The sequence below is a fragment of the Cyclopterus lumpus genome, chromosome 3, assembly GCF_009769545.1.
Source record: "Cyclopterus lumpus isolate fCycLum1 chromosome 3, fCycLum1.pri, whole genome shotgun sequence".
NCBI lineage: Eukaryota > Metazoa > Chordata > Actinopteri > Perciformes > Cyclopteridae > Cyclopterus > Cyclopterus lumpus.
In genome coordinates this window covers 8,808,837-8,836,726 of record NC_046968.1, presented here as the reverse complement: position 1 = coordinate 8,836,726, position 27,890 = coordinate 8,808,837, and the positions used below count along the sequence as shown (strand labels likewise).

Here is a 27,890-nt window from a genome sequence, read left to right as displayed (position 1 = left end):
AACAGTAATTAAGATGTTGAAACATTATTGATCTTTTGTGTCTTTGTGTCTTTCTCTCTATTTCTCTGTCCAGGAGCGTATGGAGTGGTGCTTAAGTGCAGGCACAAGGTAAGACAGCCTTTCTCCTTTCTGGTCATTTGTAAAAAATATATTTATGGTTTGCATCATTGTGATATGAAGTCAATGTGTTTCAATAATAAAATCAGACGATGATGAAGAATCAAATGTAAATATCTAATATATTAATTATCTTCCTCTACTCTACTTCTAATACACTGGGAAACACTAAAATGCTGTTGTATCTTCCACTTCTTGCAGGGTTTGTTTATCAAGCAAAGGCAATGTTTCAACAATTCTCTCACATTATTTAGAACGTAACCATGTTGACTTTTCCTACAAATCCCTGTCGTACTGGGTTCCTTTTGTGGTCCCTCTGCATGCTAAAGTTATTAAATTTTATCAACGACTTTTCCAAAAAGCTCCCGCACATTTCATTTCTCAGATGGTCTGGTGTCAGGAGTATTTGTTAAAACGTAGTTTAAAGAAAACTAGAGACCATCACGCGATGGGATCAAACCGACTGCGAAGCCAAATGAGGCCATATGTGTAAAGAGGGAAGGCCAATGTCCCCTTCCTCACTTCCTTGAACCCTACTTCAAGTGCCCTTGCTCGGATCACACCCATCTTCTAACTTGGCCTTCATTACAATCTTTGTTGTTAAAAATAAAAGCCGACACACATGTGCTAAAAGCATGTGTCAATCCTTTATAGACCCCATGTTTGTATCCGAGATCTCGTTCTTTCGGTCACGACCCAGAGTTCGTAACCATAGGTGAGGGTTGGAACGTAGACCGACCAGTAAATGGAGAGCTTTGCCTTCCGGCTCAGCTCCCTCTTCACCAAGACGGACTTGAACTCCTTCGCTTGGGGTAGGCAGTTTGCCCCCACCTGGAGGGAGCAATCCGCCGGTTTCCGGCAGAGCACCATGGCCTCAGATTTGGAGGTGCTAACTCTCATCCCTGCTGCTTCGCACTCGGCTGCAAAACGCCCCAGTGAATGCTGGAGGTCACGGTCCGAGCGAACAGCAGAGAGGCGATCCCGAGACTCCCGAACCGGATCCTCTCCGCCCCCTGGCTGCGCCTAGATATCCTGTCTATGAAGGTCACGAACAGGACCGGTGATAAAGGGCAGCCCTGGCGGAGGCCAACACCCACCGGGAACGTGTCTGACTTACTACCGAGGAGACGAACACAGCTCCTACTGCAGGCGTACAAAGACCGGATGGCCCGTGCCATACTCCCATACTCCCGCAGCACCCCCCACAAAAACCCCCGAGGGACCCGGTCGAAAGCCTTCTCCAGGTCTACAAAGCACATGTAGACTGGTTGGGCAAACTCCCAGGACCCCTCCAGTAATCTTGCGAGGGTAAAGAGCTGGTCCACTGTTCCACGACCGGGACGGAATCCGCAGGTTCGACAAGCGGTCGCAGCCTCCTCTCCAGCACCCTGGCATAAGCTTTTCCCGGGAGGCTGAGCAGTGTGATACCACGATAGTTCGAGCACACTCTCCGGTCCCCCTTCTTGAAGATGGGAACCACCACCCCGGTCTGCCAGTCCATGGGCACTGTTCCCGACCCCCATGCGACACTGAAAAGGCGTGTCAACCAAGACAGCCCAACAATGTCCAGCGCTTTCAGCATCTCAGGGCGGATCTCATCCACCCCTGGCGTCTTGCCACCAAGGAGCTTTTTGACTACCTTAGCGACCTCTGCCAGGGATATGGGTGAAACCACCCCAAAGTCTTCCGGCGCTGCCCCCTCTCCGGGGGACATGTTGGCCGGGTTTAGGAGTTCCTCAAAGTGCTCTTTCCACCGCCCGACGATGTCCCCAGTCCGGGTCAGCAGTTCCCCCCCCCTGCTGAGAACAGCCTGGGGTAGACCCTACTTTCCCTTCCTAAGCCGTCGGATGGTTTGCCAGAACTTCCTTGAGGCCAACCGAAAGTCCTTCTCCATGGCCTCCCCGAACTCCTCCCATGCCCGAGTTTTAGCCTCCGCGACCATCGCAGCTGCAGCCCTTCTGGCCCGCCGGTACCCGTCAGCTGCTTCAGGAGACCCCTGGGCCAGGCAGGCCCAAAAGGCCTCCTTCTTCAGTTTGACGGCTTCCCTCACTCCCGGTGTCCACCACCGGGTTCTCGGGTTGCCGCCACGACAGGCACCGATGACCTTCCGGCCACAGCCCCGAGCAGCTGCGTCCACAATAGAGGCTTTGAACAAGGTCCACTCGGATTCCATGTCCCCAGCCTCCCTCGGGATTTGTGAGAAGTTCTTCCGGAGGTGGGAGTTGAAGACCTCCCGGACAGGATCCTCTGCCAGACGTTCCCAGTTCACCCTCACTACACGTTTGGGCTTGACAGGTCTTCCTAGCCGACTCCCCCGCCATCTGATCCAACTCACCACCAGGTGGTGATCAGTTGACAGCTCTGCTCCTCTCTTCACCCGAGTGTCCAAGACATACGGCGGCAGATCAGATGATACGATTACAAAGTTGATCATTGATCTCCGGCCTATGGTGTTCTGGTACCAGGTACACTTATGAGCCACCTTATGTTCGAACATGGTGTTAGCAAAGAAGTCCAACAACAAAACACCATTCGGGTTCAGATCGGGCAAGCCGTTCCTCCCAATCACGCCCCGCCAGGTTTCTCTGTCATTGCCGACGTGAGCGTTGAAGTCTCCCAGGAGAACTATGGAGTCGGCAGGCGGCGCCCTTTCCAGGACCCCTCCCACCGACTCCAAGAAGGCCGGATACTCCGAAATGCTGTTCGGTGCATAAGCACAAACAACAGTCAGAGCCTTACTCCTCGCAACCCGTAGGCGCAGGGAGGCGACCCTCTCGTTCCCCGGGGAAAACTCCAACACAGCGGCGCTCAGCCGGGGGCTCGTGAGTATTCCCACTCCCGCCCGGCGCCTCTCACCCTGGGCAACTCCAGAAAAGGACAAAGCTTCTCCAGGAGCTTGGTTCCAGAGCCCATGCTGTGCGTGGAGGTGAGCCCAACTATATCTAGCTGGTACCGCTCCACCTCCTGCACCAGCTCTGGCTCTTTCCCCGCTAGTGAGGTGACGTTCCATGTCCCTAGAGCTAGTCTATGCCACCGGTGATCGGCCCACCCAGGTCTCCCACCTGGCCCGCCGCACGGTCTACATAGCACCAGACCCCGATAATTCTCCCTGCAGGTGGTGGGTCCACAGGGTGACGCCCCAGCCACCACAACATTATATTGAGGCTTAAATTTAGGCATAATTGAGGGTGTGGCCACTTTGAGTGACAGGTGTCACTCAGCTGCGTCACTCAGCTCCACGGACAATCCACCTATTTGCCCATTTCTGTTGTCACGGAAAAAGATAGCGGGTTTCACCACAGCCTGTGGGTGATGTCACGAAGACTACCTTCATATTTATGACGACATATTTATGGTACACACGTGTAACATTTACTGACTGCAAACTGTCAAAAACACCTGGCAAAGGTACATTACATTACATTACATTACATTACATGTCATTTACTCAGTAACACTTCAGTCAGTGGCTGTTCCCGTTGTAGTAGGTGTCTGCAGGACCACTTTCTGCCATCATGGCGCGCACACACACACACACACACACACACACACACACACACACAGTGACAGTACCAGGAAACCAGATCCTGTCATGGCTGTTAATCAAGGTCACCTCTGAACTCTGGAACTAGCAGAATGAATGTACACGACAAGTGTCATTATTACAATGTAATTGCTACACAGAGACATTTTGACACGTTGTCAATCCTGTGTGATGTTTTAAAGAGAGCAGCGACAGACAAATCTCAAAGGCTGAAAACAATCTTTTCAATCCATCAACATTGTTATGAATGAAACACCAAACGGATGTCCTGGCCTGATCAGACAGTAACTGGTTTAATGGCAGATTACGGCAACGATTGTAATCGCCCACATTCAAGGCCTCGTTAATAAAGTTATGTTGAGTTTAATCTGAATGAAAGAAGCAGTTACTGTACAGGTGACCCATCCAAGACATGGCATTACATTGCTATATGACACATCGTACATATTAAATATATATGCGTACATATTCTAGTTTCTTTTTTTTCTCCTCATTATATATTGTGAATATATCAGATGATATTCAAGAACCATACCAGAACTGTACCGTTTTAAGACTATTTTTGCGATATCTTTGCAGTTCTCTGTCTGAATGTAGAAAGAGAAGACTCATTAGTTTAAGACTTGGAAGTTGTAATTAAAATAATTCAGGGACTCTTCACACAAAAGAGTCTGAGCAGCTATCAAAAAACTAACATTATCACATTGAGTACTGCTGAAACAAAACCATAACCATCAGCATAACAGCCATTATTCTCATCTCATCAAGCCCGAGGCACTATTTTTGTTATACCAGACATCAGCTTGAGAAGTTAGTCGGTTAATACTGTCACATTGACCAATATTCACAACTGTTACAAAAGTTAATTTAGTTCTAAGAAGCACTTCTATGCAGGAAGGTGTTTGGGAAACGCTGCCTCATAGAAGTAAATAGCTTTGTATCATAGTTTCTACCAATGGCTGAGGTTTAGTTTTCAACATTTAAATCAATTGAGCAAATAACACATTAAAGTTAGTTATTTCCATAGTAATGATAATACAACAACAAATGTTTTATTGTTTTGTTCGTATTGTTGAATTTGCATCTTTACAAAAAGAACCAGTTATAGTGTCTTTATAGGATAGTATTAACTGTAACTGTGTATATATATATATTAAATTAAATGTTATTTCACCACCCTGCAGCACTCACTGCTGCTGCTCGTTAGGCTTATTACTCAGAGCTCACAGTGATAATTGAAGGCCACTCAGATTGTGTATCAACATTTTTATGTCATGTGTGGAAATACTTTCACTCCCCTCCACCGGATCCAACTGAGCCGCGCTGAGCTGCATGAATCAAAAACGTTCTGTGGTGACGGTTCATGTCTTGCAGTGACTGCATAGAAGTACATGTTTCGGGTCTAATTTGGTATCATTCCTTCTGTCAGCACATTTATGGACATAATATATTTGTGAAAAACACCTCACTCCACACGGAGAGCGAGAGAGGACTACTGTGGGAGGAGTGACAGAGTCAACAAGAGAGGAGAAAGGCATTTCTTAAATGTTTAATGCCGCTCAATGTGCTCCTCGGAGAAAAGAGTAAATGTGATTTCATTTTTGGCCATCGTTGTTGTTCCCTTGCCCTCGATCCTTAGTGAAAATGAATAACGTGTAAAGAGTGAAGTTCCGAAGATATGCTCGATAGCAAACACTGCTTCGTATGACAGATGAACTAAACTGGGCTTATTCATTATGCAGTACTGGGAGTACTGAAAGTGCTGGGAGTGCTTGGTGTTTGCCCCGTGGTCCCTTATGCCATTTGTGCATGTTTCTTTCATTTTAGACACTGCACTTTTTTCTCCAAGCTGTACGCTTCATGAACATTTCAAATGAGCCATAAATTATATACATTGAGTGAAACGCTATAGATGCAAAATGACATGGTAAGCAGAACATGATGGTGAGATCGGAAGTAACGAACCGGATAAAAGAGGAACTCTAGAAAGGCAATCCACATTGTGAGACGCATTCAAATGCAAGCGACTGTGAATGTATCTGAAATTAGTTGTCACATTCCTCCCGTCTTCTGAAGTTGAAGATGCCTGTCTCAGTGTGTGTGTGTGTGTGCGTGCGGATTAAGGACTTTGTTTGTAAAAGGCTGCATTTGAGAGACAAATGTTCTCTGTATCAGCACTAGTTTAGAAAGGAACACATGCAAGTAAGAATGACTTGGCTTGCTGATTGTTATTTGTATGCGACAGCCATCTTTGCTTTGCTTTTGATAATCGAGAGCGGGAGAGACAGAAGCTTCTAGTTATTGATTATGACTTCTATTCTGTGTCATGAATGCGACAGAAGATGTGTCATATCGCTCAATACCGCGTGGGAAAAAAAGTGGGACAACTCAATCATTAAAGAAATGACAAGCTGTGTGTATAATGTGGCTGAACCACAATATGTTTTCAAGCTCGGGCCAAAGCCAATAACAGGAATTCATAATGTTTCCGTCTCAATCTCATTTCGATTTTATTGGAGCGTGAATTTGGTTGCCAGCGAATCTCCATTTCATAAAAATTTAGATGCAAGCTGTCAAAGTGCGGTCACGTTAAACCCTTTCTGTTGCCCTAACTCACGAAGAGGTGACATGATTCCCTCTTATATAACAGTTGTAGGGGCTTCATTTTCACAACTCAGACCATGGCAATAAAAGCTTTTTAGCTTTGCTGTGAGAGAGCAGTTATTTTTACTTTTTCTCAGCTGTAAGCAGGGCAAAAGAGAAAAGGGTTGCAGAGAGTGTTTGTGTGTGTGTGTGCGTGTGTGTGTGTGATGGAGAGGAGGAGGTGCAGAGGAAGGTACTGAATACGGAGACTATGCTGACGGTAAATGGGTCACCCTGTGAGGAGTCGACAGCCAACCTGCGTGAGGGAATCATGGCACCGGGGCTGAAACCCAACCAGTTGACTCAGAAGAGACTAACTGCACTACCAAGGAAATAAATGCATTATGAATGTGTGTGCCGTTATAAATTGTGTATACTCTACAGTACAGTATGTGTCTGATGGGAACATTTAATTAGCCGAGCCAACGTGTGCTGGCGTTTGTGCAATGTTCTGCCACTTTATGGAAGTGTTGTATTAGCGTATGTGGGTGTGTGTATGTGGAGGCTTATGTGTTATCTTGAATTTGTGTGTTGGGAGTGACAATAGCTCAACCTACACGCTATAGCCACCGTTTCCCGGTGGCGACACATTAACGCCGGGCTGTATTGTAGTGATGCTCTTTAATCACTGGTGCTTGATCACCACTGACTCTTTCATAACTGAGTAATTATGTAAGCGGTTGGTCAAGTAAAACAATTTTGCTTTTCTTTACTTTCACAGTTTAAAGTTCATTGACAGCTGGTGAAACGTAAGACATTTGAGGACATCAACCTGGGCTCGAGTTCCTTTTGATTGCCATATGTTGTTTGAAAGAAATCTAAACATATCAATGGCAACAGTGATATAAATAATTTTGTCTTAGTTTTAACTGAGGCTTTGTCGTAGTTTGAAGCGGTTTTATTTTGAATACAGCTTTGATGAGCATAAGAACAGCAGTGTGGTCATTATACAATCCAATATCAATCAGCTTTTCTTTGCCAAATGAAGACATTTTTAATGGATGAAATAAGAGATGAACATTTAGTTTTTTGTCAAATCCGGATGTTTAAATGTGTGTAGTCTCTTTATACACCAACCACCCATTGTTTACTAGTTTGCAGAAGGCAGTATTGTGACTTCCTTGTGTTTTCTTTTATTTAATATAAAGTTAACAAGGTATTTTACTGGTTATTCAAGTGACACCTCGCCATAACATGTTTGCAACAAAAAAAGACAAAATGTCATGAACCGGTTGCAACTGTAAGTTGAATCACGAGGATAAACCAAGACGAAATAAAGATAAAGGGCCAAAGGAAAACAAAATGGGTTTTGAGGGGGAGACTGAAATAACTATAATACCCATGATATATAATGCCCATGAGTTAAAGCCAATTGCAAAGCGCTTTATCCGGTAATGTAGATAAGCTCTAATATATAATTGCAGTCCATTTAACATTCACAAAAAGAGAGCCAGTCCTATTGGCTCTCCAAATGGGGTCCATTAATAATTTCCACTTTTCCCCTATTAGCATAATAATGATGACCTCTATGGTATGGATTGATTTGAAAAGAGCAGCAACAGCACCACTTCTAACGTATGGTAGCCTGCATTTCTTTATGTACAGTACAGCAACACATCATGGCTGATGTGAAATGATCAAGCTTTACTCGTTGGCGCTGCTCATGTCATCAGCAGAAAATGTGCATGCTCGAGGCTATTTTTAGGTATGCTGACTTAACAGTGGCTCAAAAAGGTAAATCAGTCCAGGGCAGAGATGTCACACATGAGCGACGGCATCATCAGCACATTACAAGGTGCTACCACAGAGCTAGAAATGTCACCTGTTTTTCCTGTTTTTGCTTGGTAAAAACAGGAAATCACCCGGTTTGCCATTCAGACATACTTCCCTTCACTGGAAACCAACTTTACGTTCAGGATTAAGTGTACGTTTCAGGGCTATAACTCCATGTTTGTTAACCAAGAGTTGTTAACAATTGGCTTGTGTAAGCCGGAGCGCTGGCTGTGGCGTGCAGCTCCTCAGCGCGTGGCCTCTTTGACACTGAGGCCGACTCTGTTGTCAGACCCTCCGTAAACAAAAGGACAATAGAGGAGCACGCAGAGGACAGAGAGCGTCCTTCTCTCTGGACCGCTGTTGTCACCCACTCCAGCCTTAGCATCCAACATTCAGATTAACCAGACAGGTTTTCCATCTATTCAATGTGGGCAAATATTTCACAGTATTTAGAAATGAACACACACACCTTGCTGTAAATTAAAATATACAAACATAAGTTTACGTATGCGCATGATATCTGAAAGCTGTAGTTCAAACAGTTTGAAACGTTAGCTAGTGACATGTTACGGTATGAAGAGGAGGGATCAAGAGAAGAAACCAAATGCAGAGGACACAGCAGCAGGAAGTAGCCTACAGCCTGTAGGATACAGGCATGTTGCCCAGAAGGCAGGAAGGAAGTAGGAAAAGAGTGTAAACTTCCAGACAACTGCTGGGACAAAGACAACACACCACCCAAAAAAAAGAAAGGAAAAGGAAGTGGCCCGCTATATACAGTGACTGACTAATGGGGGAAGTGGGAACAGATGAGCAGAGGTCTGGTGAGTGCAGGGCTAACGAGGGACAGGTGAAACTAATCAAGGAGGCAGGCCGTGAACCGTCAAGAGGAGTTAGTCTTTCAAGATAAAACAGGAACTACTTTGCGCAGGGAAACGGTAAGAACAGAGCAATGACTGTTACACAGGCTAAAGCAATGATCGGTCCACTCAATGACCCCACTCAGTTTTAGAAGCATGGATAAAATTGCTGCTGTTGTCAGCAAAAAAGACGAGACATAAGATGTATTGGGAAAAAGCTCACGCTGTTACATGCTAGCAGTGCAATGTGTGTGATGCATTCTCCATCCAAAGCTATTTGTCTAGGATTATGTATAACCTCGCAATCTTTTTCACTATAGGAGAAGGTTTGACCTTGAAACAGATGTTTCTTCCTTCCCAGTTTATTGGCAAAGCTCATCAAAGTGGCTGCATTTCACCCAATTCCCCAACCCCCCAGCATGAATGAAGGCAGCAGAAATCCAGATAAAGAGTATATGAAGACATGTGCTATCCTTCTATCAGTACCCTGTGTGCAAACACATATCTCATGTTCTTGACCCGTAAAATGATGCACCAAAACATAAACCCTTTTATTGTTTCCCAGTACAGTTTATACTGCAGCACAGCCTTTGAAACAAAGCCACGGCAAATCTCTGAATCTGCATCCACACCAAGTTGTAAAATTCAGCAAGGTCAACTAAGCAACCTGCAAGAAGCTGAAGGAAACCTATGATGCATATTAACTATGCCAAGAGTTTAGAGGGCTTTTTGTCTGTGAAAGCCCTGTGGTAAAATAATTGAAAGGAGAGCACACAAATGGGCACCAATCTTTTTTGTTCAAGTGGGCAGGAAATTAAATAAAATATCTGCACCTGCTCTTATTTGTCTTTTTCACCTTTTGTTCTACAAACACTTTCCATCTGATTTGAACGTTTCTATCCGGCCATCTATCTCAGAAAAAGCCGCTTTGTTGACCCAACACATTGATTTATTTCTTCCTAACACAACGCACGTCCTCATATCTTCTCAGGAAACCAATGAGCTGGTGGCCATTAAGAAGTTCAAAGACAGCGAAGGTGAGTGAGGGAGGGAGATGAGGAGGGAGAGAAAGAGGAGCGGCGGTATCATCTCTTGTCTCTTTCATTTCCGCGCAGAAAATGAGGAGGTCAAGGAGACGACGCTTCGGGAGCTGAAGATGCTTCGGACACTGAAGCAGGACAACATCGTGGAGCTGAAGGAGGCTTTTCGCAGGAGGGGGAAACTCTATCTCGTCTTCGAATACGTCGAGAGGGTCAGCTCATCATTACTTCATGTTACATGCACACATGAATTCTTATCTCCGCTCTGCTGTATCCAGGATCCCAGTTTCAGGATGCTGAGACTGCTCAGTTAAGCATTAAAAAGAAAAGCATCACCATGGCAACGTATGAACTATGCTGTTGGTGAATAATGGTATTCCCCACTGTGTTGCCAGGGTATCTAGACAAGTGCTTACTTAATGACAGGTTTATTCTCATACTCCAGTCACTTCAGCATGGTGTCCTCTTACTCTCCTGTTCAGGGTTTAAAAAGGAAAGAAGGAAAGAGGAGAGAAATCCCCCCAATATAAGAATGATCAAGGACGATCTCATTCAATGTCACACCTGCAGCCACACATCCTAGCTTTCTCTTGTGGTTTGCAGAACATGCTGGAGCTGTTAGAGGAACTGCCCAACGGTGCACCGCCTGACAAAGTCCGCAGTTACATCTACCAGCTCATCAAAGCCATCAACTGGTGTCACACGAATGAGATCGTACACAGAGGTGAGGAGTGTATCTTTCCTTCTATATTTATGTATCTGCTGCAAAAGTGTCAGTGTCACTTAGTCTGCTGTTGCGTTTTAAAATGTGCCTTTTGTCTGTGTTTCAGACATCAAGCCGGAGAACCTCCTCATCAGCTCCGAGGATGTCCTCAAACTCTGTGACTTTGGTGAGTCTTTGGTCTCGTCCCTCAGCCATATTTGTCACGTTGAATTGTTGAGATTTACATGTGCAATGTGGTAAAAAAATAAACGTACTTCCATGTTTGCCCATGTCCAATAAAGGGAATTGATTAAGTATTTGTTTGACAGCCTGAATCAGCTTTAACTGGTTTATTAGACATGTGCACATTTGTCGTATAGCTGTCAAATTATCTGTGATTTTTGCAGTTATAGAGGATTTCAGTTTTGCCAGTTTGGTTTCTTGGGCTCGGTTCTCTGTGAAATAAATCCCACCGTTAATGAGTTGTGAGGATCAATTCTGCCACTGGAAAGGAGCCAATAAGCTCAATTAAACGCCCAATTAATCACCAAAGTTATATGTCAAAAAAGTCCAGTTAATGTTGGGCTCCTGTTTCCTCTGTAAAATACTGAAAGATTGTATTGATACAGCATACTTTTAAAAAATATTTTACAGTCTCCCAGGTATATTCTACATCTGTTTGCTAAATCAAACGGTCAGTTAGATTTGCATATTTCTTTCTAATGCAATCCTACTGAGTCTGCCGGGGTGAGATTTGTTTGTTATTCACTGTTGGAGCTGACATTCTGTTTATTGTGATTTCTTGTGCTTAAAATGGACTCTATGTGCACCAGTTATCTAAAGCATAGCCTCAGCCCGCCTGCAGTGACATAACTAATTAGAGTCTGGTCACATGGGATGATGGCCATGTTGTTACTGTCCCTGTCCAAACAATTTGACTGTTCATTGCACTTTCTTCTCACTAATTAGCCATTTGTATTTATCACAGAGCTGGATGTCTAAAAAAACTGTACGAGTATCTACGTGATGTATTAATTTCTATCTTCCTCTGGCTCAGGTTTTGCTCGTAACCTGTCTGAGGGAACAGATGCCAATTACACTGAGTATGTGGCTACAAGGTGGTACCGCTCGCCTGAGCTGCTGCTGGGGTGAGTGAGTGTGAGTGTGTGTGTGTGTGTGTGTGTGTGTGTGTGTGTGTGTGTGTGTGTGTGTGTGTGTGTGTGTGTGTGTGTGTGTGTGTGTGTGTGTGTGTGTGTGTGTGTGTGTGTGTGTGTGTGTGTGTGACACTACGTGAGAAACAAGGAGAACGAGGGAGTGACCTCATTCAGTTCGGCACCAGTTTTTGGATAAGACTGGGACACACCGATCCATCACTTTCTCTACCGTCCAAAATACCTCAGTTCAGTTATCAGTCGATCGATCCAGTGCTCTCACTTTCCCAAATTAAAAATCTGTCAAAGAATAATTTAGGTCAGGTAACATGAGGGCAATAACAGTGGAACAAAAAGCTGTTGTCAACGGCTTATCGTGACAGAATGAAAGTCTAATAAAGAAGACACTAAGTTGTATAATGATATTAAAGAAACTGTAACTAAACCATTCATCATCATTACAGAGCAAAAATCCCAAATGTGTCAGGTTGAATATTTCGGTCAATTGTGTAAAAAATAGTCTCGCAAAAGGCCGGAAAATCTTCGGTAAATTTCCAAGAGAAATTAAGCTCAGTTATTTGGAATTGTTTGCACAATTTCAATATAAAAATCATACTTTTTTATTGGTGAACTTGTTTTGGGGAGAACGAATAATACCAGATCTTATGACATGTTTTAATTAAAAGTAAACCCATTTAATTGAATTATAACCGAGCATTGCATTCAGCTGCTCTCCCATCACACACTCAGATGTTGTTCCAGCATGGCAAGAAATAAGAATTCAGTAAAGTTTCAACCCTCTGCATGCACAGTGCACATGTGCAGCCCACACTACTGCCAACGCTTCTGCACTGAGCCAAAAGACTACATGCTTTCATGTAAGTTTTGGTTACATTACTGTGGTGGATATATTTGATTTGTTTTATGATATTACGGTTAACCAGCACATATTAGCCAAAAGCAAAGTACACACTTTACAACTTGTTAACACCTTCTGCTAGTTTTTGCCAGCTAGCTGTTACCACATGGGAAGCAGCTTGATTGCCCTGCAACTAATTGAGGAATAATTAAGCAATTAATCAATCTATCTATTTCCATTCATTCCTCATTGTCAAACATGTATAAATGACTTTACTTTCAAATGTTCAAAGTAGCATTCATCATTAGTTTGTTGCTAGCTTTTGCTCGCCACATGGCACATTTCACATTGTGTGTATTTGACAGATGAATGGATTATGTCTGTTTATGATATAGTAGTAACAGTCTGGGCATATTTTCCCATCATACTCGGTCAATTTCCATAACTTTCAATTTCCACCTAGAATATTTTTGGAATTTTGCAGCTCTCGTCCAGAATGATCTGGCATTGCAGATTAATGCATCTCCAGGATGAGACTGTGTAAGTTGTTGACACACTAAAATATGCTACACCTAGATATTAGCAGTTCTGGGAACAACATTTCACATCGAACATATTGTCCCTGTCTAGTGAAATCTGGTGTCTCCAAATCATCTTGATGTTTAGACAATCCAATGTTTAATTGTTTATGTATCTTTGGAAGTATAGGGAATCTTTCTCAAGATAACATTTATGGAAATGAAGTCAATGTACACAACCAAAAGAACACAAAAAAACGGCGGATCTGGTGAGCTCTGTAATGTATTTTTTACATTGTTGTGTTATTTATTTATTATTATTACATGTAATGTTTTGTGTGTGTTTTTGTGCACACGTTTCAGTCCCATAAATCATCAGATCCGTCGGGAAATAGGTGTTACTCTTTTCCACAAAAAGAGCTGATGAGGCTTTAACAGGATGACATCGTGCACAAAGCACACACGTTCCGTTTCTTGTCTGGTTTTTTCGAGGCTTTTTGCTGCATTGAATGTCCATTCTAGCTTGGAGACAGCTGAACGCCATCTAGCCTCACTGCTGTAGCCTGATTTAGTAAATGCCCTGGAACATTTATTGAGACAGCGTTTGAATGCCGCCCACTCAAATACTCTCTCCCTCCAACACCACAGCTCCTCTGCTTCTCTGCTGCCAGATCTCTCGCCATTTCTCACCAGAGCCTTCAGCTCCGTTCCCTCAGAAATGACCATCTCCTTTATGCGCGTCTCCACCAGGAACACAGCGTTCATGGTTTTGTTTTACCGCCCCGCCACCAGTAACATCACCTTCACCACCACCGCTCCACTCATAATAGTCTTCTCTCTCTCTCTCTCTCTCTCTCTCTCTCTCTCTCTCTCTCTCTCTCTCTCTCTCTCTATCTATCTCAGGGCTCCCTATGGAAAGGCGGTGGACATGTGGTCGGTGGGGTGTATCCTCGGGGAGCTGAGTGACGGACAGCCCTTGTTTCCAGGGGAGAGTGAGATAGATCAGGTTGGTAATGAAACAAGACGTCCATTAGTCCGTTAGTCCGTTAGCTGAAGAATCAACCGAATAGTATTTGTTGGTCCTCTCATTCAGACACAATAAACCCAAAACACCCTGTGAGATAAAAATGTTTTGTTTTGATCCAACACCTGAAGAATGACGTATGCATCAAACAAACTTTTTGGTTTGCTTTGGCAGCTGCTTTCAGCAAGAATCTCTTAAAAGACAACATTAGCAACTAGCCGGTGAACCCAGTGGAGCATTTAGCCGCTAAAGGGACGGTTATACTTCCTGAAGGAGTTGGTGAAAGGACTGTGAATATTAGACTTGCATTTATCAACTCACAATCTAAATGAATGCTCCTGTTGCTCTGTAACTGCTGGATGTTTAATTCAGCTTTACGAGCATGACAAAAGCAATATCCGTATTGTTGATAAAAAAATAAAAGTAGATGTTCGATCGTTTCACATGATATTCATGAACAGGTCGATTTTGCCTTGTTGCCATGGAAATGCACCATATAGTTGAAAATGTCCTTTGCAACACCTAAAGCACTTGTCCATATTGGTGTAAAGGTTTAGGCTGAAAATTCATTTTTGACCTCCAAATGTGTCACACTATATTAACTGTGACGCTGCATCATTTTATTTACCTCCAGCTCTTCACCATCCAGAAGGTTTTGGGGCCACTTCCAGCAGAGCAGATGAAACTCTTCTACAACAACCCTCGCTTTCATGGAATCAGGGTAGGAAACGTTTCTCCTCCTCCTCCTCCACCTCCTCCCTGTTTTTACCTCCTTTCCCTCTCTCTCTCTCTCTCTCTCTCTCTCTCTCTCTCTCTCTCCCTCTGTCTGTCTCTCTGTCTGTCTCTCTTTCTCTCTATCTCTCTATCTCTCTCCATCTCTCTCTCGGCAGTGTTCCCAGCACCATGACTGAGTGGATTGCTATGACTCATGAGATAGGTGGTTGGTGTTCAGTTTAGCAACAAGAGAAAATGTCCCAGAAGGCCGAACAAGACTTTGTGTGTGTGTGTGTGTGTGTGTGTGTGTGTGTGTGTGTGTGTGTGTGTGTGTGTGTGTGTGTGTGTGTGTGTGTGTTGGATTTGGTAGTTTGTTTAGTGTGATCCAGTGATAGATTTCTGTGTGATTTGAACTGAGAGATGTTTTTTACTGGCAGGAACATCTACTGTAAGTTGGAAATCCGAATAGTAATTTCCAATGCACTGAAAAGTTCAGTTTCAATATAAATGTGATTGTGTGTGTGTGTGTGTGTGTGTGTGTGTGTGTGTGTGTGTGTGTGTGTGTGTGTGTGTGTGTGTGTGTGTGTGTGTGTGTGTGTGTGTGTGTGTGTGTGTGTGTGTGTGTGTGTGTGTGTGTGTGCGTGTGCCAGTTTCCCTCAGTCGCTCATCCTCAGACTTTGGAGAGAAGGTACCAAAGCATCTTGAGTGGTTTGATGCTGGATCTGATGAAGGTAAAAGACTCAAACTCAAAACGTATTCAATTGAATTTACATGGACCTGTTGTGTTATCCATCCTTAATCCATCCTCTTCTGCTCCTGTTAACCTTTGTCAATAATTCACATTGGTATCAATACACGTTTCCCATCAGAACCTGTTGCTGCTAAACCCGACTGAGCGTTATCTGACGGAGCAGAGTTTGAACCATCCGGCCTTCCTGCCTCTGAGGCAGGCAGAGAGGCCTCCTCCTGCGTCTCCCAACCCGCCACGCTCCTCCAAGAGGAAAACACACCATCATGGAGAGAACACAGTCCCCACGAGGTCCGACTCCTTGATTTATACACTCTGTCACAGCTTCAACATGCAGCCTACTTACGATCATATTTTAGTTCCAAACACTAGGGCATGATTAACTGTGGGTAGAACAAACTCTTTATCATGTCACTGTACATGTACAACCAGTATATGGTTCCATAGGTGTCATTGTGTGAGCCAACCCTCATTCAAAGCTTCTCTAGACACCTGTCGCATATACTGTATATATAAATATATATGTATCCTACATTTAGAAAGAGTACAACCTCTCAAGCCCCAAATTGGCTCTTCATCATTGTCATCTTGATGCTGTGGATATGCACAGGGCTTGCTTAATAATACTTAAAAGATTTGCCATCAGGATGTTCCGTAAAAGAACATTTATGACACTTAGGTGGCACTTGATTCAAAGCACTTCACAGACTTTTATTCAGAATTTTTATTAGAAAGGGAATAAATCACAACCATTCGCATTATGGCCGCAGTCCTTGCTTGACACAAGCATAATTTCCTGAAAGATGTCCCATCCAAAAAAAAGATTTATTCCAACTTAAGTGGGTTTTTTTCCAAGCAGTAGTAGGATTGTTGGAATAAGAGCCTTAAGTGCAGGTTTGTGCAACGTTCACAAAGATGAAGTGTGTTCTGCCCCTCCAGGAGTCACACTAAGAGCACGAGCCGTCGCTCCACCAGCAAAGAATGTTCTAGCCTCCCTCGCCATGGAGACCTCCATCACCTCGGCAACAAGAGTTTCCTCAACGGTAACAAACCGGCTCCGTCCAGCTTAAGTCCGACACTCCACCCCAAGGCCCAGTACATGTCCCAGACCCTCAATCGTTCTGTCTCGTCCAACAAAGATCTGGCTAATAACAACCTGCCACATCTCCTCAGCCCCAAAGAAGCCAAAGGCAAGACAGAGTTTGATTTCAGCTTGGGACCCTCCACAAAGCTGCCAGACCAGGGACACGGGGCCAAGTACGGCCACAGCAAACCCAGCTCGTCTCGCTCTCAGCAGCAGCAGCATAATCAGCAGCAGCAGCAGCACCATCAGCAGCAGCAGCAGCACCATCAGCAGCAGCAGCAGCACCATCAGCAGCAGCAGCAACAGCAGCAGCAGCAACAGCAACAACAGCAACAGCAGCAGCAGCAACAGCAGCAGCAGCAGCAACAGCAACAGCAGCAGCAGCAACAGCAGCAGCAGGCCGGACGCCACACCTTCCTGGAAGGCAAGACCAACACTCTGCAGTCTGGAGCAGAGAAGCAACATTGCCGACACACCCACAACATGGCCGACTCTGCCCATGGATCCATGTCCTCCTCTTCGAAGAGTTCGGCCTCTTACCTCAGCCTGTCCAAGAGCCACAGTGCGCTGAGCGACGCCAAATCTGTGGGGAACCTCAGCGACGGCCGACTCCACCCAGATGACCCTAACTCCAACACGACAGCAGGGATGGGCCCCGGGGCCCGCTTCTTCCCTGCCAGCTGTTTAGACCTCAACGCCCCCTCAGTTCCCCAAGGGCCGCCCGGCAGCCCTTCCGCTCGGCACAGTGATCGATCGGGGCACAGCCCCGCCTCTCGTAGCAGCGCCAATGTCCGCATGGAGAGCAGCACGCTGGACTCCTCATCCAGACACAAATCCAGACATAAACCTCTAGCACCAGGTAGGTGTGAGAGCCTCATTTTGAATTCAAGAATCAACTTTATTGTCCTGATTTAAGAATGAAAATGTGCCTTTAGCTTTAGGCCTCAACCAGACCATTTTTCACTCTTGTTCAAGGTTAAAAGTATTTATATTCATCATGAGTAGATCGCCTCACCCATCATAAAACATTACATTATTAATATATTACCCATGACTTTCATAATCCCCACAGAGAAAACGGTAAGATACTTTGAGTGCATGTCTTCATGCAGAGCTGTTAAAATGGTCACTAGGTCTGGTTAAACTTTGGGAACCGGACCACAAGATGAGAGTTTTCTGTACATTGAAAAGTTTTAAGTCAATTTCATTTTCATAAATATGAAAAAATGTCCTTAGCGTTATGGCAGGTTCCCAGTATAATATCTGTATATGAAACAGTAATTCAAATGGCTGACATGACATAAATGACAACTTTGACATGTGGTGCTGCAATTATTAGCTGGTTCATTGATAATTCTGACAATTGATTAATCATTTCAGTAAATCCATCTAACAAAATTTCAAAAAGTTGCTGGTTCCAGCTTCATTTATTTGTTTTGTGTTATGTCTGTAATTGAAATACTCGACACTTCTGACTTTTGGTTGAACAAAGGAAGATATTTGAAGGTGTCACAGAGGTCGTGGGCATTTTTCACACAATTGATAATGATTTGAACGATTGATCAAACCAAATGCCTTCTCATGACTTCCATCTTTCCACTCTGTTCCAGAGGAGGCCGGTGCTCCGGAGCTCTTAGACCCGGGAGGAGCAGGGATGCCCTCCACTCACACTCTGCCTTCCCCGCATGAGTCTTATCATTATGGCCTGGGCTACACCTCCCCCTTCTCCTCGCAGCAACGGCCTCAACGCCACTCCATGTACGTGAGGAGGGAGCGCCACCGACCACACGGGATCGAGAGTGGGATGGCGGGCTTGCCTCCGCCGGGGCAGGCGATACCGACGCGCGCCAGTAGCCTGCAGCTCCTCTCCCCCCAGCTGCAGCACCGGACCACCCTCACTGGACACTCAGTGAGCTCGTCCAGAGAGGACTGCACGGATGACATGACGAGGGTTAGTGGCGGACAGTCCTGTGAGTGTGGTGGGAGCTAAAGGAAACGTTCTCCCTAAAACAATACTGTAAGAACAATGATGGGTTTTCTCTACAAAAAGACAAATGTAGACCAGAGCTGCCAGGGTCATCGAAGCAGCCGGTCCGTATGAATATAGTGCGGGACCCTTTTTGCCTTTTGTTGATGCTCAAAAAAACAAATGATAGTGGACACAGGAATCTCTGAAGTCACATCTTAATGCCATCAGGTGTCAGTTGTGAAGGAAATACCTTTTTTCTTTTCTTTTTGAAAAGCAGTTTTTGGGCCTAAATGAACCTAAATGTATAGGAGATCAATTAAAAAGTAAAAAATAAGGGTTGAAACTCTATTGGTAAAAAAAATGTCAGTCTATTCCTGCAAAATGATTTTAAAGTAAAAAGAGATGGGGGTATTTCCAAAACCATGGATACAATACTTTTTTATCCTTCTTTTTTAGCGTCTCCATGGTAACAGCAACATCTGTGGCCGGTTTGACTTTCGGTGTGATTGTGTTATAAATAATTATAAAACGCTATAAATAATTATTAGGTTTCTTATCTTTTAAATGTAAATGATTATTTATCTTCAATGTATAACTTTATTAATTGTTTCTGTTGCACAATAAATAAAAGAGGGAGACACATGATATATGAAGGACAAATATTCCAAGAGGACACAAAGTTTAAAAGGAAAACTACAGAAATACAACTGATTAGTTAATGGATAACGTTTTAAGTAATGAGCAAGATGAGCCAAGAGGCAATAAATATGCAGATGACAGTGTGGCCAGCAGGAGGGGGGCGTCAATTATTACATTCACTGGAACCTGGCATTTGAACCCAATTTCTCCACAAGCAGTAGCCTCAAGCGGCCATAATGAAATGAAATGTAATGTAGGAAGTATTGGACAACCTGTAGTTGCTCCACCCTCACTGAGGCGCTCCTCCCGAAGTTAAAGCCGTTTACTAGGATTTGTTCAACGTGGATCTGAGAAATGTTGGGAATTAATGAAAAAAGGCATTTTTATTTTCTGATGCATTAGTGTCGAAGGGTGAATCTTTCCTTTAACACATGTATTGACAATGTGTGTGTGTCACAAGTTGATGCGTGTGTGTGTGTGTGTGTGCATATGCGTGTGTGTGTGCATGTGTGAGTGCATATGTGTGTGTGCATATGGGTGTGTGTGAGTGTGTATGTGTGTATGCATTTGTGTGTGTGTGTGTGTGTGTGCAGGGACTGTCACTGTCTCACATTGTCTTTGCCACTGCTTCACGCTGCTTTTCCAGTCTGCTTTGACCTGCGCCTGTCCGTCTCCTCAACAGAGTGAGCAGTCCCCTAAAGACATGAGCCACCCTTGTGCTCCCATCAAAGACTCTACGAGGGACAACACTGCTGCTTTTCATACACAGCGCTCTAAAAACGAGGTCCGACCCCCTGGCTCCTCCCTTCCTCCAGCCAGTTCACTCTTCTGACCGCTTGTTTCCATAGCTTTTTCTGTTCCTACAACAGCTTCACCGCACGTTGTCGCTGGTATAAATGTAACATCGCTGAAAAGCTCTAAGATTGTCCCTATTGTCTTGTGAATGTGATAGAAAGCGCTAAAAGTGGGATTCAATGAGATTATTGATCACAAATATGAAGATGCTGAGCAACCTCGTATGGTCCTGTGTCCATGTGTGTACTTGTGTGTTTGTGTGTCCGCATGACGTGTGCGTCTCTTAGGTCGGCATGTATCACGACCCTCATGTGGAGGATGCAGGTTCCTCTAAGGAGAACCGGATGATCTTCACTGAGTCCATGCCTCGGAGAGTAGGCAGCTTCTACCGAGGTAAGGGGCAGCAATCACACAGAGACAACAGAAACAAGGAAGTACCGGCTTTCTTTGTTTAGTTTAGTTGATATGGACATCACAGTGGCTTTAGAACTGTAACATACATTTTTGGACAACGACCAGATGCACTTTGTATCGTGTTTGTAGTGAAACAATTTGCAACACAGGAGGCCATTTAAAAAGAAGAAAGAAAATAATGCTAAAACTAAATAAAATAAAATAAAAGAAATGGATAAAAAAATACGGCCACAAATATATCCACAAAATATATCCGCAAGATACAAAATACAAGTGTGTCAGAACAATGCTGGTTTTCTTTTAAGCCATAATTTTCAGTTAATTTAGTGACTTGCCAAATGACATGACATCACATTCAGTTTGACACACATGTTTGGGGTTTCTTACTGTTCGACACATTTTAGAACCAAAGAACAACAACAATTATACTTGGGCTTCAATAGACAGACATGGTGGATTTTGGCAAATGTAAGCGCAGCAAAATAAAAGATTGAGGAATTACTCCCGGAACACATCAAACATCATTGATTGCTACCACACATTTTAATAACCGTCTGTCCATCGCCTGTCTCCTCAGTCCCCTCCCCCAGACCAGACAACTCCTCCTCTTTCCATGACGGTGTCGTGCAGGGCCGAGGGCCGGTCGTACCCGTTGTACCCGGAGACCCTCTTTCCATGGTCAATCAATCGAAACGACAGACGGCTTTTGACTGGTGATGATTGCTTGTTTATTTGTGAACCTCCGTGGCATGTGACCGTGACCACAGCATAGATGTACATTCAGGAAACTGTCAACGTTTATTGTTGTGAAAAAGGAACTGAGCTTCTACAACACAGCGTGCTTTGACCTCAAAGGTAGACATCTAATGAGAAATGAAAAAAAGTGTGTCTAAAACTAGCGGACATACACTATCACAGTCTCTAAATGAATGGAGTTGAAAACACACAAAAAATATATATTTTCTCTCTTGTGTTGACAGTGGAAAAAGAATCAATTTATTTACAGTACTTACTGTAAATATTGTCATAATAAAGGGCAGATCTAAATGAATTGAACAAGAAACACTATCTCATTGTGCTGTTTTTTTAATTTTCAGTTTGTTAATCTTTCTGTTCTCGGGGTGAATAATGATAATGATAATAATTATTTTAGGACCAGTGTCTTTTCATACTGTATATTTATTCTATTACTTACCGCAGCATATGAGACATACCTGATAGGAAGTCACCATTTAATCCATAAACTTGTAATTATAAACATGAGCCATACAGCGGGAACAATGTTCTCCACATTTGCCACATAGGACTGCCGCAGAAGCAATGGTCATGAATCCTCCAGAGCCCGCCAAAGAGAAGGAAAAACAAGGCTTCTTCAGAGCCATCAAGAAGAAAAAGAAGAAGACGCAAATAGTAAGAGCATTTAAGCAATTTCATCCAGCACACGCAGACATATTTCCTTTGGTTATTTATAAAGTACATTTTAGTGCATAGTAAATACTGTAGAACATGATTATCTGTATCATCGGTGTTTATTTGTGCTTAAAAACTAACTCATGGTGTGAAGGAACACTGCTATTTAATACCGAGGGTGTTTAAGGGTTTATTATTTTTCACAGTTTCTGCCATCATTCCTGTTGGTAATAATAACATTAGAGTCACTAAAGAAACCGCTAAAATCTGGGAACACAGCGGCATCACTACAATGAGACAAAGAAGCACGAGAAGTCGGATTATCAGACAGATTGTAAAAAGACCCAATAATTCAAAGTTATCTGGTAAACATGATCAGTAAAATGAGTACCCAAACTGTAATCAGAGCTGAGCAACATTACATTAAGAAAATGCAAATAAACACATAGTTACCTCCACTATTGTTACGCCACTATTAGGAGTTGGAGATGAAGAGATGGGGGGGTTCATTTTCTATGCCATTAAACCACTGCACAGGAAGAGGATTGCAACGAGATGATGGAATTAAAAGAATGCCACTCAAACTCAAAACAGTGGAAATGTTGCATGAATCTATTATCTATTAGTTAGGAAGGATGCCGTCTCCTGATTGGTCCACACAGATCGGATGTTTCTCATCTTCCCAGTGGAGTGGACGGTGTTTTGTGGACCTCGTGACTGACTCGTTAAGTCGGTTTTTCCTCTGCCCTTGGTTGCATCTTCTTTTTATCGATCCACCAACTTTCCATTTTTGCCTTTTTATTATTATCAGTGTTTCTGCTCTTTTTTCTTTTTATGTGCAAACTGAAGATGTGCAGTGCAAAAAATGTATGGAAGCATAATTGATTATTACCAACTGTACCACGCTCCTGTCACATTCCCTGGGTCTCCCTTCCCCCCCCGGCACTAAGGATTGAGTACACTCAGGGTATCATTAGCAATATTCTTTATTCTCTCTGGCTTTGTCTATACTCTCCTGTCCCGCGTCTCCATGCCTATTGCACCTAAGATAGGGAAGAGACACACAACCTCTGATCCCTTGCCTTTTCCCGGCACCTGTTCGATGAGCCACTCCCCTCAGCAGCTGAGCATAACCACGGCCCAGCCACCACATACCCCAACCGCCTGACTTAGGCCGGGAAGCTCCTAGGTGGAGCTGTGGATGATCACATCATCCGAGTAGGCGCCAGCAGCATATGCAGAATGTGGGCGCAGCACCCGGTCCATGAGGCGTTGAAAAGTGGCTGGGGCCCCGAACAACTCAAAGGGAACCGTGGTGAATTGGTACAAACCAAACTGAGTGGAGAAGGACATTTTTTCCCTGGAATCTGCCTGTAGCCCTTGGTTAAATACAATCTTCATTTGTAAAGAAACGCGCAGTGCGAAGGCAGTCCAGTAGTTTGTCGACCCAAGGCATTGGGTAAGCATCGAAACGTGACACATCTTTCACCCTGCGATAGTCCATGCAAAACCGTATAGACCCATCCTTCTTGACAACAAGATCCTTCTTGACAACAAGAAGGATGGGGCTACAACAGGCACTGCAGGACTCTTGTATTACCCCCATCTCCAGCATAGCAGCCAATTCCCACAAAGGGCCCTTGCCACTTGGCGAGGAGTTTAGAGCGGGAAGAAGGAAGCAATACAAGTACCTTTTCTCCTGGTGTGAATTGTCTCAGCCTGGCTCCTCTGTTGTACAGCCGTTGTTGACGCTCCTGGGCCTGGAGCAAATTTTCGCGTGACCTGACCCAGTGTGTGGAACAGGACGTATTGGATCTCACTTTTACGGTGCTCGGCCCCTCCTCCCAGTTTTCTTTAATGAGGTCGAGCACCCCCGTGGTTTCCCGCTGAACGGTTCAAAGGGAGAAAATCCCGTGGTGGCCTGGGGGACCTCCCGCACTGCAAACAACAGAGAATCAAGCCATTTATCCCAATTACGTCCCAATGAGGTCCATGCCGATTCGCTCAAAATGGTACCTCCGTTAATGGCAGAGGCCACGAAGGCACCCTCGGAATGGCCGGGTGGTTTACCAATTGACACTCCCAATTGACACTCCGGGCAGGATGCACGCCAATGGCGCACATCCTGCCCGAATGCCCTGCCAATAACATCAGGTCATTATCCGGTCCAGTATTTTATTCTATACCATGTGACCGGGGAAGGGTGTTGGAGAGCCGGCAACCCGGATCATCTGACCCTGTCCGGGCTGCCCACACCTCCAACACTCCTGCCTTGATGTTTGAGGGACCCCCTGTGAGTTGGGAAGGGTGCCTGAGGTCGGAGGATCGGGACAACCTTCTCCACCACCAGATGGTGCGCGTACGCAAAGGACGGGTCCTTGGGCCCCAGCGTTGCCTCGTGGAACTTCCGCCGGTGGTCCTGCAGGGTCAGTCCCAGCCGATCCATGACAGCTTTACGAACAGCCGCATAATTGTGCTGGGCTGTCGGAGGGAGCCCCAGGGCCGCTGTCTGAGGAGGCAGGACATGGACTGCCCACTCCACCCCCACGTTGGACGCTCCTGTCACTTTCCCTGAGTTTCCCCGCCCTTAGAACCAAGGAATGAGAACACTCAGGGTATCATAAGTAATATTCTTTATTGTCTCTGGCAGACTGTGCCTCTGCTCTCCTGTCCCGTGCCTCCATCCCTATATAGGGAAGAGACACACAACCTCTGATCTCCTGCAGTTGAGACCAATTAGGCCTCTTCCCGGTAATTGTTCCCTGAGCCACTCCCCTTCGCAGCTGAGCCTAACCACGCCCCAGCCGTCACACCAACACATTGGAAACACTTTCAGTTTTAGCTCCAAACCAAGTGGTTTCGATAACCTTGCAGAATGTTTACAACCTGTCTGATTGTGGAGGTTCCGGTAACACGATGTTATTAAAACAATAACCAAAACAGCAAAACAGAATGACCCTTGAACGCTGGTCTGACCTTCTTAATCAGATGTGCATGCTATTATTGATTCTTCTCTTTGTATCTATTGCTAAGTGGTATTTCATTCAGATGGGTCAGCATAGTTTTTTTCTGTTTTCCGTCAGAGATTTGTGTTGAGGGTTGTGGCTGTGCGTCTTCTGCCCCACAGACGGACACGGAGGACGGGAGGAACCCCAGCATCAGGAAAAGCCTTTTCCCGCTCTTTAGCTCAAAGAACAGCTTAAAGCACAACTCGGCTGTCAAAGTCCTGCCCGTAGTCGCCTCGCCCATGGCACAGCACCAGCCTACCGCGCCCTACCCTGCCTCACCAGTAATCTAACCCCGACCCTCCGGCTGCATGTTAACTCGCACCGCCCTCGCCAGAATCACTTGCTTTTGAAAGCGCTTCATGACTAGTTGACTGAGAAACATTGCAATTTGAAAGGATTTCATATTCATTCTGGGTCCTAACGCTGCACGGTGTCTGTGCGTCCATCGTGTCTTTGCTACAGCGTTTGTCGAATGCAGTCACTTTTGTATTCAAATTGCATTTTGTGAGACAACACTCATCCTTTTCAAAACATCGTATGACGGTCATGAACATATTCGTGCATGCAAACTCAGACTGGACACATTGATGGACTCTGCGCTGCAGGAAGCAATAGTTGGCCTTTTTTTTTTTTTTTCGCTTTCTCTGTTGAGAGTTAGATGGGAAGTTTCGATATACTACTTACTACTCTTATGTCTGTCCCTTAAACATGGAGCAACAGACAGCAGCAGGTTATCTTAGCTTAGCACAAAGACTGGGGAAACAGGGGGAAGCAGCTAGCCTGGCTAAAAGCGACTACATATCTTCTTCTCAGCCAACAGATTGATAATTTAGTAATTGTTGAAGACAATTAAAAAAGCCAAATATTATAGATAATATTGATGCTCATGATCATTTGCATTTAGTTTAGTTTATATTATTGTTAATTTAATCGAAATTTGAACTTGTTCTGACATATTATAGCTTAAACGAGTTTATTAATAAACCAAAATCAGAATGAAATGAATCATTAGTTGCAGCCCAACTGTATATTATAGTTTCTGTACGAGGTAATCACTTATCACCATCACATACTCTTTGTGTTTCATCTGGTGCTGCCAGAGGTGCATGAAGAGCCTCACCGTGATCTGAGTGACAAGTATTGTATGATAAAGTGTGGTAACCTTGCCGCAGAGACATTTACACAAAGTGTTTAATTTTGTATTGTTTTTTTAAATGTCAGGTTCCTGGTAACGGACAAGAACACCTGTCCCTGCAGAGGAGCTCCAAGTCGTCCTCTCACCACGGCAGCAGACGGAAAAACCGCGAGCGATCCCGAGACAGAGACCGGGAGCGGGAACAGAGCCGGGACAGAGACCGGGACAGAGAGAGAGAAAGAGAAAGAGAGAGGGAGAGAGAGAGGGAACGAGGGAGGGAGAGGGAGAGAGTGAATGACTGGCAACCAGACAAACCAGTGGACTCGCACTCTCAGGTATGTAGCCTAATGTCACACACTGGAGACACTCAAATACTCTCAAACAGACCCTTAGCATCAGTCAATAATACAAAAATGTAAGTCACATAATTCTCTGCACATGATATGTGAAATGTGAAGGACAAATGTTGTTATGGTATTGCTTGGTAATTTATTTAAAGAAAACATTTTAAAACCATTACAGCCATGTGAAGTCTAATACAGCTCCTTATAGTCTCCAACTGGAATTCAAAGGGAGAATTGGCCTTGCAGGAACACCAAGAGTTGTTCATATGTACGCTGTTCCAGCAACAATTCTACATTTACTTTAGGGATGTAGATCATAACTAGGAAAGAACACAGACAGGGTGGATGGACTAACGCACTAACTCTTTCATCCACTGTATCTCTTTCTCTCCTAACAGAGTCAACCACTCAAGTCACTCCGCAGGCTCCTTCACCTCTCCCCTTCATCATCAAATCAAGGTCAGCCTCCTCCTCCTCCTCCAGACCTGCGCTTCCAAGCCCCCCTCCCCAACCCCCCTCAGCCCTCGTCCAAAGCGGCCTACTCCGAGGGTCGAGGGCACGTCGAGAGCAGGGGCCACTCGGGGGTGAGCAGCTCCGCCCAGGCCAAGAGCCGCAAGCCCAGCTACCCCCTCCCCGGACAGATCGAGTCCAGCTGGCACGTTTCTGCCTTACAGCGGGCGGAGGGCGCTCAGTTCACCCCCGAGCAGCTGGGCATCAAACCGGGGCAGAACGGACCCACTTTTACCCGAGCCTCCCGAACCAGGATGCCGAACCTCAACGACCTAAAGGAGACCGCGCTGTAAGCCCCTCCCCTTCCCTCCCCTCCCTCTCCCTAACACACGCCACCTCCAACTTCGTCTCCATCCTGGAAGCATCTGCCAGACGCAGACATCACGGTACTGTAGTAAAAGTTTACACAAAAGCCTATTTCACTGGATCGAGTCCTTGTTCAGAAACGCAGTTGCGTGCTGATGCTCCTGTCTCTGACCACGAGAGGCCAAAGACCAGTAACAGTGTTGTTTAGGGAATCAAAGACTGGAAAGAGGCCCATTCCCTCCCGGGAAGCCGGTACTGTATCCGTTGTATGTTATTCTCTCTCTACTTGACAAGGTTAGAACATTAGAATAAGCTGATCTTTCCCTGTCAAGGAGACACTGCCCACGTGGCCTCTTTGCTGCCATCTTGTGCTCACAGGACACTACAGCAAAGCAACACGTCAGACAGCCGCAGTCACACTCCAGTGGCCAATGAACTCAAATGTTTTTCAAACTCTGATATTTAATAAGAAAAAAAAAGAGATTTATATCAACATAATTTATTAAATATTTATTTGTTTTAAATTCAAGGATATAAGCTATAAATGACACAGTATGTAGGCTATATTGGAATATTATAAGGTAA

The 27,890-nt window shown here is 44.7% G+C and overlaps 1 protein-coding gene across 1 annotated transcript; it reads left to right on the top strand.

The window, feature by feature from the left end:
* Positions 1 to 78: 78 nt before the first annotated feature.
* cdkl5 (cyclin-dependent kinase-like 5) lies at positions 79 to 27,292 on the top strand. Its single transcript, XM_034528004.1, has 20 exons — positions 79 to 108; positions 9,926 to 9,971; positions 10,050 to 10,186; positions 10,578 to 10,698; positions 10,805 to 10,864; positions 11,735 to 11,825; positions 14,109 to 14,211; positions 14,864 to 14,950; positions 15,594 to 15,674; positions 15,813 to 15,982; positions 16,631 to 16,981; positions 17,132 to 17,634; positions 18,386 to 18,726; positions 20,066 to 20,167; positions 20,466 to 20,571; positions 21,170 to 21,305; positions 21,897 to 22,002; positions 25,130 to 25,291; positions 26,232 to 26,480; positions 26,888 to 27,292. Exons 3-20 carry the CDS (start codon positions 10,091 to 10,093, stop codon positions 27,290 to 27,292), a joined length of 3,270 nt encoding a protein of 1,089 aa, XP_034383895.1. The 5' UTR covers positions 79 to 108; positions 9,926 to 9,971; positions 10,050 to 10,090.
* The last annotated feature ends 598 nt before the right edge of the window (positions 27,293 to 27,890 follow it).

What these genes read in the sequence shown, in the direction of transcription:
- cdkl5 (XM_034528004.1), top strand. Translation starts at nt 10,091, where the DNA reads ATGCTTCGGACACTGAAGCAGGACAACATCGTGGAGCTGAAGGAGGCT. An exon ending in GAATGAGATCGTACACAGAG is followed by an intron (nt 10,699 to 10,804) that starts GTGAGGAGTGTA and finishes TCTGTGTTTCAG; the next exon opens with ACATCAAGCCGGAGAACCTC. An exon ending in TCGCCTGAGCTGCTGCTGGG is followed by an intron (nt 11,826 to 14,108) that starts GTGAGTGAGTGT and finishes TATCTATCTCAG; the next exon opens with GGCTCCCTATGGAAAGGCGG.